Raw genomic sequence first — 13,175 nt, 5'->3', positions numbered from 1 at the left:
CAGAATGTGCTGGCTAAAGCAAAGACATTATTACTAGAGGCCAAGTGCACAAAATATTTAAGGGACCAGCAGGATTATGATCTTAACAGGGTGTATATCTGGAATAGAAAAGATAGATTTGCCCTGAGACAAGAACAAAATAAGTCTGCTCCCCATTTCAATAGACAGAGGGGAGGTAACAGGCACAGAAGAAACAGAAGTAGGAGAGTAAATTTCTATGAGAGCGAGGGAGAGTCTTGGGACAAGGGATCAACATCAGGAGGGGAAGAACAGGCACCCGAAAATAAACAACTCCCCTTCCCTCGACCTATAATGTGGATCCAGCCCCAGTGGGAACAGGACAAGGGCCCTTGGTAACATCGGAGAGATCGCAACTGGAGCAGGTTTTTCACGTACCCCCAAAAGCACTCGAAGGGGGGGGGGGGGGAGAGGAAACAGAGAGCCACAGCATCAACAGTTGGAACAGGCGCGATACCCACAAAGGAGAGGCCAGAGGAGAGGAAACTACAGAGACTGAATGTCATGAATTTGTCACAATATGAGCTGAATAAACATGAACTGGATGTTCTAAGTTTGGGTCTAACCTTTGTGCCCACAGCTGACTTTAACCTTTTTAAAACACTCTTGGATGTCAATAAATTGATACGCAACTTGACACTGAAAAAGTTTTTTAAAACGAAGGACACTGATAGAGTTAATGATAGTCCAGGTTCCAGTACTAATATTGGTGCGTATAGAACACCTTTTATTACTCCAGATTTAAACTTTCAAGAGATGTGTGATGTGAGGATTTTGGAATCCCTCCAAGAGGAGGAATTGGATGAATTAAGGGAGCAACTAGTAACTCCCAATTTAACTATTAAATCCTCTTTTTACCCCATTCAGAGCAGAGGGCCACTTTTGGAGAAATTCCAAAAAAGAGTGGAAGAGGATCTTTCAGAACTCCAATACACGGTACAGAGAGGCAAAAACTCAAACATCACTAGGAATCAGAAAATAGCTTTAGAAAGCCTAAGGAACAACAAAGACATAGTCATCAGGTCAGCTGATAAGGGCGGAGCTATAGTAGTTCTAAACAAAGAAGACTTTGAGCGTGAGGCACATAGACAGTTAAGAATAGAACAGGATTATGGCAGTTTACAGCAGGATACGACAGGGGCATATCAACGACAATTGGTCTCCCTTGTGGATGATGGGGTTGAATGGGGTTTTATTAACCAGGAAACTAAAGTTTAATTTGTTGGTTCAGAATCCAACGATTCTGGTGTTTAACCATTTGCCCAAAGTCCATAAGTCACCGGTAAATGTCCAGGGGAGACCAATAGTAAGTGGAATAGGTTTCCTTTTGGAGCACTTGTCAGAATGGCTCTATGGCATTTTACAGCCACTGGTAAGTGCCCTTTGGAGCTATTTATTGGATACGAAACATGTTCTAAATCTACTCTCAGATATGGTATGGAAGAGTGACTACAAATGGCTTACAATGGATGTGAGATCCTTGTACTCTACCATACCACATGAGAAAGGTCTGGAAGCAATAACATTTTTTCCTAGAGAGGGAGTATGGAGCAGACCATAGTTTTGTAGAGTATGTGATCAGGGTCACCCACTTTCTTCTCACTCACAACTACTTCGAATTTGAGGGCGAGTACTTTCTACAGAGACGTGGGACATAAATGGGGGCAAAAACATAATTTATGTAAGAATTTACCTGATAAATTTCTTTCTTTCATATTGGCAAGAGTCCATGAACTAGTGACGTATGGGATATACAATCCTACCAGGAGGGGCAAAGTTTCCCAAACCTCAAATGCCTATAAATACACCCCTCACCACACCCACAATTCAGTTTAACGAATAGCCAAGTAGTGGGGTGATAAAGAAAGGAGTAAAAAGCATCAACAATGGAATTTGGAAATAATTGTGCTTTATACAAAAAAAATCACAACCACCATAAAAAAGGGTGGGCCTCATGGACTCTTGCCAATATGAAAGAAATTAATTTATCAGGTAAATTCTTACATAAATTATGTTTTCTTTCATGTAATTGGCAAAAGTCCATGAGCTAGTGACGTATGGGATATCAATACCCAAGATGTGGAACTCCACGCAAGAGTCACTAGAGAGGGAGGGATAAAAATAAACAACAGTCATTTTCCGCTGAAAAAATAATCCACAACCCAAAATATAAGTTTATTCTTTAAATGACAAGAAAAACTTAAAACATCAGCAGAAGAATCAAACTGAAACAGCTGCCTGAAGAACTTTTCTACCAAAAACTGCTTCTGAAGAAGCAAATACATCAAAACAGTAGAATTTAGTAATAGAAAAGAAGACCAAGTTGTTGCTTTGCAAATTTGATCAACTGAAGCTTCATTCTTAAAAGAATCAGAATCTATGCCGTGGAACAGGAACACAGCCTTTCAAGTGTGACAGGTTAGTCACGTCGCTCCTGACATGGACTTGAGAATAGAAAGCAGGAAGCGAAACTCGTCAACGCTGATTGCTTATGGAGCTGTTAATCTGAGTCGGGATGGTTTTGCAGAGACGACACTCCCTGCATCTCCGGACTGTAACTTTCACCCATGCTCTCACTGAGAGGCTGACAGGACTACTTAAAACTCCACTCCCATTGCGAAGAGTACTACCCTCCATAAGAGACTACTCCGAATCTTCCGACACTTCTCTGCCAACCTCCTGTGAAGAAAAGCAAAGGAATGACTGGGGGACGAGGGGAGTGGGGGAGTTATTTAAGCCTTTGGCTGTAATGAATGAAGCAGTGGTTTCTCCTCCCATTAAGATGGAAAATTGTTTTTGTATTTTATGGAAATTAAATCTTTTTAAAGAAACACATAATTTTGTTTGATTAAAAACATTGGAATTTATTAATTTATTGACTGAAATTAGTGCTGTTTTTGTCTCTTTTACAAATATATACACATACACACACATATATATATATATATATATATATATATATATATATATACACACACACACATATACACACACACATAAACACATTATATATATATATATATATATATATATACATATATATTTTCAAATATACACGCACACCCTTACCTTCTTGTTTTTTTCGCAGCACTTGTTGATCCTCCATCTTGCTGCTTACGCTTTGCTCCTCTACCTTTTGTAGTGCTACTCACTACTGCAGAACCTACAAACACACACAATACCACTATTAAATAGGAGGTGGCAGATTTAGTGCAACTATTAACCACTTTATAATATATAAACACACGTAGTATGTTAACTCTAAGGACACTAGACAGCACAGACATACTTGATATTCCATATGAACATGCAAAAGGACAGCTTACTAACAATAAATCTAACTTTTATCCCATTCAAACAAGGGGTAAACAGTTGGAATTGTTCCATAAGCGTGTATTGGAGGACCTTACTGTACTCTCAGAGAATAATACCCATACTGGATCTAATCTCAATTTTAAAGAAAGGGAGGTTCTTAGGTCATTGCAGTCAAACAGTTCACTGGTCATAAAAAATTCTGACAAAGGTGGCAGCGTCGTTATGGACAGAAGTTCATATGTACTGGAAGCACAACGACAACTGGGTGACTGCAATGTCTATGTGGAACTTTCCTTCAATCCCACTGCTAGGTTCCAGAGGGAGCTTATGTCATTGGTGGATGATGGTGTGGAAATAGGCATTTTAGACAGAAAAACAGCTACCATACTGAATGTAAAGGGTCCTGTTTTGCCTATTTTCCACCATCTTCCAAAAATACATAAAGGCCTGGAAAATGTGAAAGGACGCCCGATTGTGGCGGGGATAGGCTCTCTATTGGAGCCCATGTCAGAGTGGCTTGACACTTACTTACAGCCCCTTGTTAGGAAGTTACCCAGCTACATCAGAGACACAACACATGTTTTGAGGCTTATGGAAACGGTAGACCATTTGCCTAATCAAAAATGGTTGACTGTAGATGTGGTTTCTTTGTATTCAGCAATTCCTCATAACAAGGGGCTGGAAGCTATTAAATTTTTCCTAGATACTGAAACAGATTTAAGCGAGGTTCATAGGGGCTTTATTCTGAGAGTGACAGAATTCCTTTTAAGCCACAATTATTTTATGTTTGAAGGGGTTTTCTTTCTACAGAGGCGTGGAACAGCCATGGGGGCCAAATTTGCGCCCTCATACGCCAACCTATTTATGGGTTGGTGGGAGCTGTTCCACGTCTTTGCGGATGATAACCCTTTCATAAGTAATATCTCTTTTTATAGGAGGTTCATAGACGATCTCTTGTTCATTTGGCAAGGAGATGAAAATTCTATAAACAATTTTGTGCAAACCCTCAATACAAATGATATGGGCATTGAATTTACACATAACTGTCATGCATCTGAGATCGTCTTTTTGGATCTCCTGTTAAGGTTTGATGGCTTAACTGGAAAGGTCAGTACTACATTACATCGTAAACCAATTGCAGGCAACTGTCTCCTGCATGCACACAGTAACCACCCTCCACATGTGTACAAAGGTATAGTCAAAGGGCAGTTCCTGAGGGCACGAAGAAATTGTAGCCTAGACCAAGATTTTGAAAAAGAATCTAAAGATCTAGTGTCACGCTTTGTGGAGAGAGGATACAATAGGAATATGGTTGATAAGGTGTCCAAGGAAGTTGCTACTCTGGATAGAGGGCAAATGCTTGGTGGGACCAAGTGGAGACCCGAACGTAAGGGTCTAAAATTTATCACCAAATATTCGAATCAATTTTCTGAAGTTTGCAACATTGTCAAAAAATATATGCCCATTTTATATGGGGATGAAACCTTGAAGCATATTGTTGACAAAGGTTGTGAATTTATATATTCTAAAAACTTGACAATTGGTAACATGCTCTCACCTAGCATGCTCCCAGACCAAGGTCCACGGAGTTCATGGTTAAATACTATGGGGACTTACAAATGTGGTAAGTCTCTTTGTAAACCATGTAAATACTTAAAGCAAGGGAATGGCTTTGAATCGTATGTAACTAACGAATCATTCACCACTAGGGGATGTGTAAAATGTTCTTCAACATTTGTAATCTATTTGGTTGAATGTACTCAACATAGATTGCAGTATGTTGGGTTAACTACCCGGGACATACGCACTAGGATTAAGGAGCATTTGGGATACATCTCAAATGATATCCATTGTTCGGCACTCTCCAGACACTTTATTGAAGTACACGGGAAAAAACATAATTTATGCTTACCTGATAAATTCCTTTCTTCTGTAGTGTGATCAGTCCACGGGTCATCATTACTTGTGGGATATTAACTGCTCCCCTACAGGAAGTGCAAGAGGATTCACCCAGCAGAGTTGCTATATAGCTCCTCCCCTCTACGTCACCTCCAGTCATTCGACCAAGGACCAACGAGAAAGGAGAAGCCAAGGGTGTAGTGGTGACTGGAGTATAATTTAAAAAATATTTACCTGCCTTAAAAAACAGGGCGGGCCGTGGACTGATCACACTACAGAAGAAAGGAATTTATCAGGTAAGCATAAATTATGTTTTCTTCTGTTAAGTGTGATCAGTCCACGGGTCATCATTACTTGTGGGATACCAATACCAAAGCAAAAGTACACGGATGACGGGAGGGATAGGCAGGCTCTTTATACAGAAGGAACCACTGCCTGAAGAACCTTTCTCCCAAAAATAGCCTCCGAGGAAGCAAAAGTGTCAAATTTGTAAAATTTGGAAAAAGTATGAAGCGAAGACCAAGTTGCAGCCTTGCAAATCTGTTCAACAGAGGCCTCATTCTTAAAGGCCCAAGTGGAAGCCACAGCTCTAGTGGAATGAGCTGTAATTCTTTCAGGAGGCTGCTGTCCAGCAGTCTCATAAGCTAAACGAATTATGCTACGAAGCCAAAAAGAGAGAGAGGTAGCAGAAGCTTTTTGACCTCTCCTCTGACCAGAGTAAACGACAAACAGGGAAGACGTTTGTCGAAAATCTTTAGTTGCCTGTAAATAAAATTTAAGGGCACGAACTACATCCAGATTGTGCAAAAGACGTTCCTTCCTCGAAGAAGGATTTGGGCACAAGGATGGAACAACAATCTCCTGATTGATATTCCTGTTAGTGACTACCTTAGGTAAGAACCCAGGCTTAGTACGCAGAACTACCTTATCCGAGTGAAAAATCAAATAAGGAGAATCACAATGTAAGGCTGATAACTCAGAGACTCTTCGAGCCGAGGAAATAGCCATTAAAAATAGAACTTTCCAAGATAACAACTTTATATCAATGGAATGAAGGGGTTCAAACGGAACACCCTGTAAAACGTTAAGAACAAGGTTTAAACTCCATGGTGGAGCCACAGCTTTAAACACAGGTTTAATCCTGGCCAAAGCCTGACAAAAAGCCTGAACGTCTGGAACTTCTGACAGACGCTTGTGTAACAGAATGGACAGAGCTGAGATCTGTCCCTTTAAGGAACTAGCGGATAACCCCTTTTCTAAACCTTCTTGTAGAAAAGACAATATCCTAGGAATCCTAACCTTACTCCAAGAGTAACCTTTGGATTCGCACCAATATAGGTATTTACGCCATATTTTATGGTAAATCTTTCTGGTGACAGGCTTCCTAGCCTGTATTAAGGTATCAATAACTGACTCAGAAAAACCACGCTTTGATAAGATCAAGCGTTCAATTTCCAAGCAGTCAGCTTCAGAGAAGTTAGATTTTGATGTTTGAAAGGACCCTGAATCAGAAGGTCCTGTTTCAGAGGTAACGACCAAGGTGGACAGAATGACATGTCCACCAGATCTGTATACCAAGTCCTGCGTGGCCATGCAGGCGCTATTAGAATCACTGATGCTTTCTCCTGTTTGATTCTGGCAATCAATCGAGGAAGCATCGGGAAAGGTGGAAACACATAAGCCATCCTGAAGGTCCATGGTGCTGTCAAGGCATCTATCAGGACCGCTCCCGGATCCCTGGATCTGGACCCGTAGCGCGGAAGCTTGGCGTTCAGTCGAGACGCCATGAGATCTATCTCTGGTTTGCCCCAACGTGGAAGTATTTGGGCAAAGACCTCTGGATGAAGTTCCCACTCCCCCGGATGAAAAGTCTGACGACTTAAGATATCCGCCTCCCAGTTCTCCACTCCCGGGATGTGGATTGCAGACAGGTGGCAAGAGTGAGACTCTGCCCAGCGAATTATCTTCGATACTTCCATCATTGCTAGGGAGCTTCTTGTCCCTCCCTGATGGTTGATATAAGCTACAGTCGTGATGTTGTCCGACTGGAACCTGATGAACCCCCGAGTTGCTAACTGGGGCCAAGCCAGAAGAGCATTGAGGACTGCTCTCAATTCCAGAATGTTTATTGGAAGAAGACTCTCCTCCTGATTCCATAGTCCCTGAGCCTTCAGAGAATTCCAGACAGCGCCCCAACCTAGTAGGCTGGCGTCTGTTGTTACAATTGACCAGTCTGGCCTGCTGAATGGCATTCCCCTGGACAGATGTGGCCGATAAAGCCACCATAGAAGAGAATTTCTGGTCTCTTGAATGGAATGAAGGACACGGCATGCATTTTGAAGTTTTGTTAACCTGTCCTCTGTCAGGTAAATCTTCATTTCTACAGAATCTATCAGAGTCCCCAGGAAGGGAACTCTTGTGAGTGGAAAGAGAGAACTTTTCTCTTCGTTCACTTTCCATCCATGCAACCTTAGAAATGCCAGTACTATCTCTGTATGAGATTTGGCAGTTTGAAAGCTTGAAGCTTGTATCAGTATGTCGTCTAAGTACGGAGCTACTGAAATTCCTTGCGGTCTTAGTACCGCCAGAAGAGTGCCCAGAACCTTTGTGAAGATTCTTGGAGCCGTAGCCAGTCCGAATGGAAGAGCTACAAACTGGTAATGCCTGTCTAAAAAGGCAAACCTTAGATACCGGTAATGACTTCTGTGAATCGGTATGTGAAGGTAAGCATCCTTTAAATCCACTGTGGTCAAGTACTGACCCTCTTGGATCATGGGCAAAATTGTTCGAATAGTTTCCATCTTGAACGATGGAACTCTTAGGAATTTGTTTAGGATCTTTAAATCCAAGATTGGCCTGAAGGTTCCCTCTTTTTGGGAACTACAAACAGATTTGAGTAAAACCCTTGTCCTTGTTCCAACCGCGGAACTGGATGGATCACTCCCATTAATAAAAGATCTTGTACGCAGCGTAGAAACGCTTCCTTCTTTGTTAGGTTTGTTGACAACCTTGACAGATGAAATCTCCCTCTTGGGGGAGAGGATTTGAAGTCCAGAAGCCTGGGCGAAGAGGGAAAGTCTGCCCCCCACTAGATCCGGTCCCGGATCGGGGGCCCTCAATTCATGCTGTCTTAGGGGCAGCAGCATGTTTTCTGGCCTGTTTGCCCCTGTTCCAGGACTGGTTAGGTTTCCAGCCTTGTCTGTAGCGAGCAACAGCTCCTTCCTGTTTTGGTGCAGAGGATGCTGCTCCTGCTTTGAAATTACGAAAGGAACGAAAATTGGACTGTCTAGCCTTGGCTTTGGCCTTGTCCTGAGGCAGGGCATGACCTTTACCTCCTGTAATGTCATCAATAATCTCTTTCAAGCCGGGCCCGAATAAGGTCTGCCCTTTGAAAGGAATATTAAGCAATTTAGATTTAGACGTAACATCAGCTGACCAGGATTTTAGCCACAGAGCTCTGCGTGCCTGAATGGCGAATCCTGAATTTTTAGCCGCAAGTTTAGTTAAATGTACTACGGCATCTGAAATAAATGAATTAGCTAACTTAAGGAATTTAAGTTTGTGTGTGATGTCATCTAGTGTGGATGATTGAAGTGTCTCTTCCAGAGACTCAAACCAAAATGCTGCTGCAGCCGTGACAGGCGCAATACATGCAAGAGGTTGCAATATAAACCCTTGTTGAACAAACATTTTCTTAAGGTAACCCTCTAATTTTTTATCCATTGGATCTGAAAAAGCACAGCTATCCTCCACTGGGATAGTGGTAACGCTTAGCTAAAGTAGAAACTGCTCCCTCCACCTTAGGGACCATTTGCCATAAGTCCCGTGTGGCGGCGTCTATTGGAAACATTTTTCTGAATATAGGAGGGGGTGAGAAAGGCACACCGGGTCTATCCCACTCCTTAGTAACAATGTCAGTAAGTCTCTTAGGTATAGGAAAAAACGTCAGTACTCGTCGGTACCGCAAAATATTTATCCAACCTACACATTTTTTCTGGGATTGCAACTGTGTTACAATCATTCAGAGCCGCTAATACCTCCCCTAGTAACACACGGAGGTTCTCAAGCTTAAATTTAAAATTTGAAATGTCTGAGTCCAGTTTATTTGGATCAGAACCGTCACCCACAGAATGAAGCTCTCCGTCTTCACGTTCTGCAAACTGTGACGCAGTATCAGACATGGCCCTTGCATTATCAGCGCACTCTGTTCTCATCCCAGAGTGATCACGTTTACCTCTTAGTTCTGGTAGTTTAGCCAAAACTTCAGTCATAACAGTAGCCATATCTTGTAATGTGATTTGTAATGGCCGCCCAGATGCACTCGGCGCTACAATATCACGCACCTCCTGAGCGGGAGATGCAGGTACTGACACGTGAGGCGAGTTAGTCGGCATAACTCTCCCCTCGTTGTTTGGTGAAATATGTTCAATTTGTACAGATTGACTATTTTTTAAAGTAGCATCAATACATTTAGTACATACATTTCTATTGGGCTCCACTTTGGCATTAACACATATAGCACAGAGATATTCCTCTGAATCAGACATGTTTAACACACTAGCAAATAAACAGCAACTTGGAAATACTTTTCAAAGTAATTTACAAATAATATGAAAACGAACTGTGCCTTTAAGAAGCACAGAAAATATTATAACAGATAAAATAATTAAGTTATAGCATCAATCTTTGTCAGAATATACAGTTTTAGCAAAGGATTGTTCCCCTCAGCAAATGATAACTAACCCAGGCAGCAGAAAAAAATACACAAATAAACGTTTTTTATATCACAGTCAATACAATCAGCACAGCTCTGCTGTGAATGATTACTTCCCTCAAAAAAGACTCTTGAGATCCCTGAACTCTGTAGAGATGAACCGGATCATGCAGGAAGAAAATGAACCTCTGACTGAGTTTTTCTGATGCATAGTGAAAGCACCAAAATGGCCCCTCCCCCACACACATAACAGTGAGAGGGATCAGTGAACTGCTCTAATTTAAATCAAAACTATTGCCAAGTGGAAAAAAAGTGCCCAAAACATTTTTTCACCCAGTACCTCAGAGAAAAAAACGTTTTTACATGCCAGCAAAAAAACGTTTTACCTCAATAATTAATTGTCATTTAAAACCTATTGCAAGTCCCTGCAAAATAGGTTAAGTCTATGTATACAGTTTAAAAGCCAGAGAAGTACCATTTCCCAGAAAACTGAAGTGTAATATATACATACATGACAGCCTGATATCAGCTACATCTACTGCATTCAAGGCTGAGTTTACATTATAACGGTATGGCAGGATTTTCTCATCAATTCCATGTCAGAAAATAAACTGCTACATACCTCTTTGCAGATTAATCTGCCTGCTGTCCCCTGATCTGAAGTTTACCTCTCCTCAGATGGCCGAGAAACAGCAATATGATCTTAACTACTCCGGCTAAAATCATAGAAAAACTCAGGTAGATTCTTCTTCAAATTCTACCAGAGAAGGAATAACACACTCCGGTGCTATTATAAAATAAACTTTTGATTGAAGATATAAAAACTAAATATATCACCATAGTCCTCTCACACATCCTATCTAGTCGTTGGGTGCAAGAGAATGACTGGAGGTGACGTAGAGGGGAGGAGCTATATAGCAACTCTGCTGGGTGAATCCTCTTGCACTTCCTGTAGGGGAGCAGTTAATATCCCACAAGTAATGATGACCCGTGGACTGATCACACTTAACAGAAGAAATGTTGATATGTTTAAATGGAACGCAATTGAAGCTATTTGCAAGCCACGAAGAGGGGACAGCAAACAAAAAATACTTGAAAGACAAGAAATCTATTGGATCCATAGACTAAAAACATTGGTCCCGTGTGGATTCAATTCACAATTTGATGTAATCAATTATTGGGAATGATCCATCTATAATTATAAGCTTGAGTAGAGACCTGGTTTGATACTATATGTTAATATCCTTTATTTAAGTCATTGTAGAGCAAATTTGAACAATAGGATTTCAAATTGATTTAACATATAAACATATGTCTTTATAATTTAGATATCTATGATAGAAGGAATATTGGATTATGTACTTTGTGCTAGTCTTTAGCATCATAGCTATTGTGTGATACTGGGTTATGTCTTCATGTAATTATGAATAGTATCATGCTTGTATGATATGTCTTCACTAAGTAGACAACTATAAGCATTCAGTTTAGCACTATATATTGCAATTAATCTAAGCACATAGTATATATAGCACAGAGGTGTCAGCTAGAGTATTGATAGCACCTCTGTGCCTTACCATTCCTCCTGTATTAACCATGAGCCTCCATTTTCTGCTAATTAATTATTTTATTTTGTTTATCATATCTGTGACCTACAAATGAAAGTATGTTTGTTTATATCATGTTCATTTTCATTTACATTAAGATTGTGAATAGGTTCATTAGTGTTGTACTATATATAAAATGATAGTGATAGGCATTGCAATTATTAATTAAAATCAATTACAGCGTTTGTTTTTTAATTGTTTAAGGGGCGGAGTATTACCCTTTAAATAGCACACCCTCTGAGAAGGGGGATATGTATATGATTACGGCCAGGCTGGCCGAAACATGTTAGGCTGTGCTTGCTGAATTGTTTTTTATCAGAGGCTCTGCTGCACAGGGTCTTTTAACTGTGATATGACCTGTTGAGAATAAAGATTTGGATTTTTTACCTTATGAGGACGCCTGGATATTATTTCATCTTTATTTCAATATATATATATATATATATATATATATATATATATATATATATATATGGAAAAAAAGTATTTTCCTCTCTTCCGTACGCTCAATTATTTTAGGGATATTTAATAATTAAAAGAAAGTAAAAAAATCCACCTGCCTTCATAGTTTACAATAAAAATATAGCTTTATGGACTAACCTTGGATTAAAACTGAATATATTGATATTTAAAAGGACTAGCTAATCTGTATTCTAATTTACAGTTAAACTAAGCAATAAATGACAATTGTGTTTACCGTTTAATCCTCCTCCAGTGGATACAGCACTACTTTGCTTCAGAATGTCATAGGCTGGACCAATGTTGGCTAGATCCTGAAAGTGAAATCAGTTTCATAATTCTGTTTCTGCATTTAAACTAAATCAATCCTGGAAAAACAGTTGTAAGGGAGTGAAAGTTGAAAAAATAAAATAATAATAATAATACTTTATTAGGTCAAAAGCAACCGAAAAAACTATTCTTACCTGATAAATTCCTTTTTCTTTCTTGGTGGCAATAGTCCACGAAAATTCTTACTTGTGTGAATTCATCTCCTGGCCATCAGGAGGAGGCAAAGACACCCCACACAAAGCTTTGAGAATCCCTCCTACTTCCCTCTCTCTCCCAGTAGTATGTATAGCAAAGAAAAGGAAAAAGTAGTAAGAAAGATTGTAGAGTAAAGAGGTGCAAACAAGACTGTTGCCAACTAATAAAAAATGGGCGGGTTCATGGACTATCACCACCAAGAAAGAAAGGAATTTATCAGGTAAGAATAAATTATGTTTTCTTTCTAAGGTGGTGATAGCCCACTAAAATCTTTACTTGCGGGAAACAATACCCAAGCTGTGAAGTCCAACAAAGAGGCGGGTGGGAAAAGGAGGAAAGGCAGGCACCCAGTTACCAGAAATCACCGTCTGAAGAACCTTCCTTCCAAAAATATCGCAGCTGATACACAAACACAGTGAATTGAAAAGAATACGCAGAGATAAATATTGTCCTTCCTCCAATTTTCTGAAAAAACACCTTAGTAGATCAGACAAATACTAAAAAAGGAAACGCCAGAAACTGAAAATAGCTGTAAGGATCACATAAACTCTGTTCATACTAAAGTACAAAACGCACAGCGGGGACGTCACTGGTGACCCCCTTGCTAGGCCCTGAAGTGCTCTCTGACTACATATTGAGCA

The 13,175-nt window shown here is 40.2% G+C and overlaps 1 protein-coding gene across 1 annotated transcript in view; it reads right to left on the bottom strand.

Annotated features, from left to right (window-relative positions):
- The window catches only part of ASH2L (ASH2 like, histone lysine methyltransferase complex subunit), a 579,627-nt gene that overhangs the window by 278,057 nt on the left and 288,395 nt on the right, over positions 1 to 13,175 (bottom strand). The window contains exons 11-12 of the mRNA XM_053719418.1: positions 12,248 to 12,323; positions 3,088 to 3,181 (exon numbers count right to left, since the gene is read on the bottom strand). Coding sequence (XP_053575393.1) covers positions 3,088 to 3,181; positions 12,248 to 12,323 — 170 coding nt within the window. The remainder of the gene's footprint in view (positions 1 to 3,087; positions 3,182 to 12,247; positions 12,324 to 13,175) is intronic.

The sequence above is a fragment of the Bombina bombina genome, chromosome 6, assembly GCF_027579735.1.
Source record: "Bombina bombina isolate aBomBom1 chromosome 6, aBomBom1.pri, whole genome shotgun sequence".
Classification (NCBI taxonomy): domain Eukaryota; kingdom Metazoa; phylum Chordata; class Amphibia; order Anura; family Bombinatoridae; genus Bombina; species Bombina bombina.
This window is presented reverse-complemented; position numbering and strand designations above follow the sequence as displayed.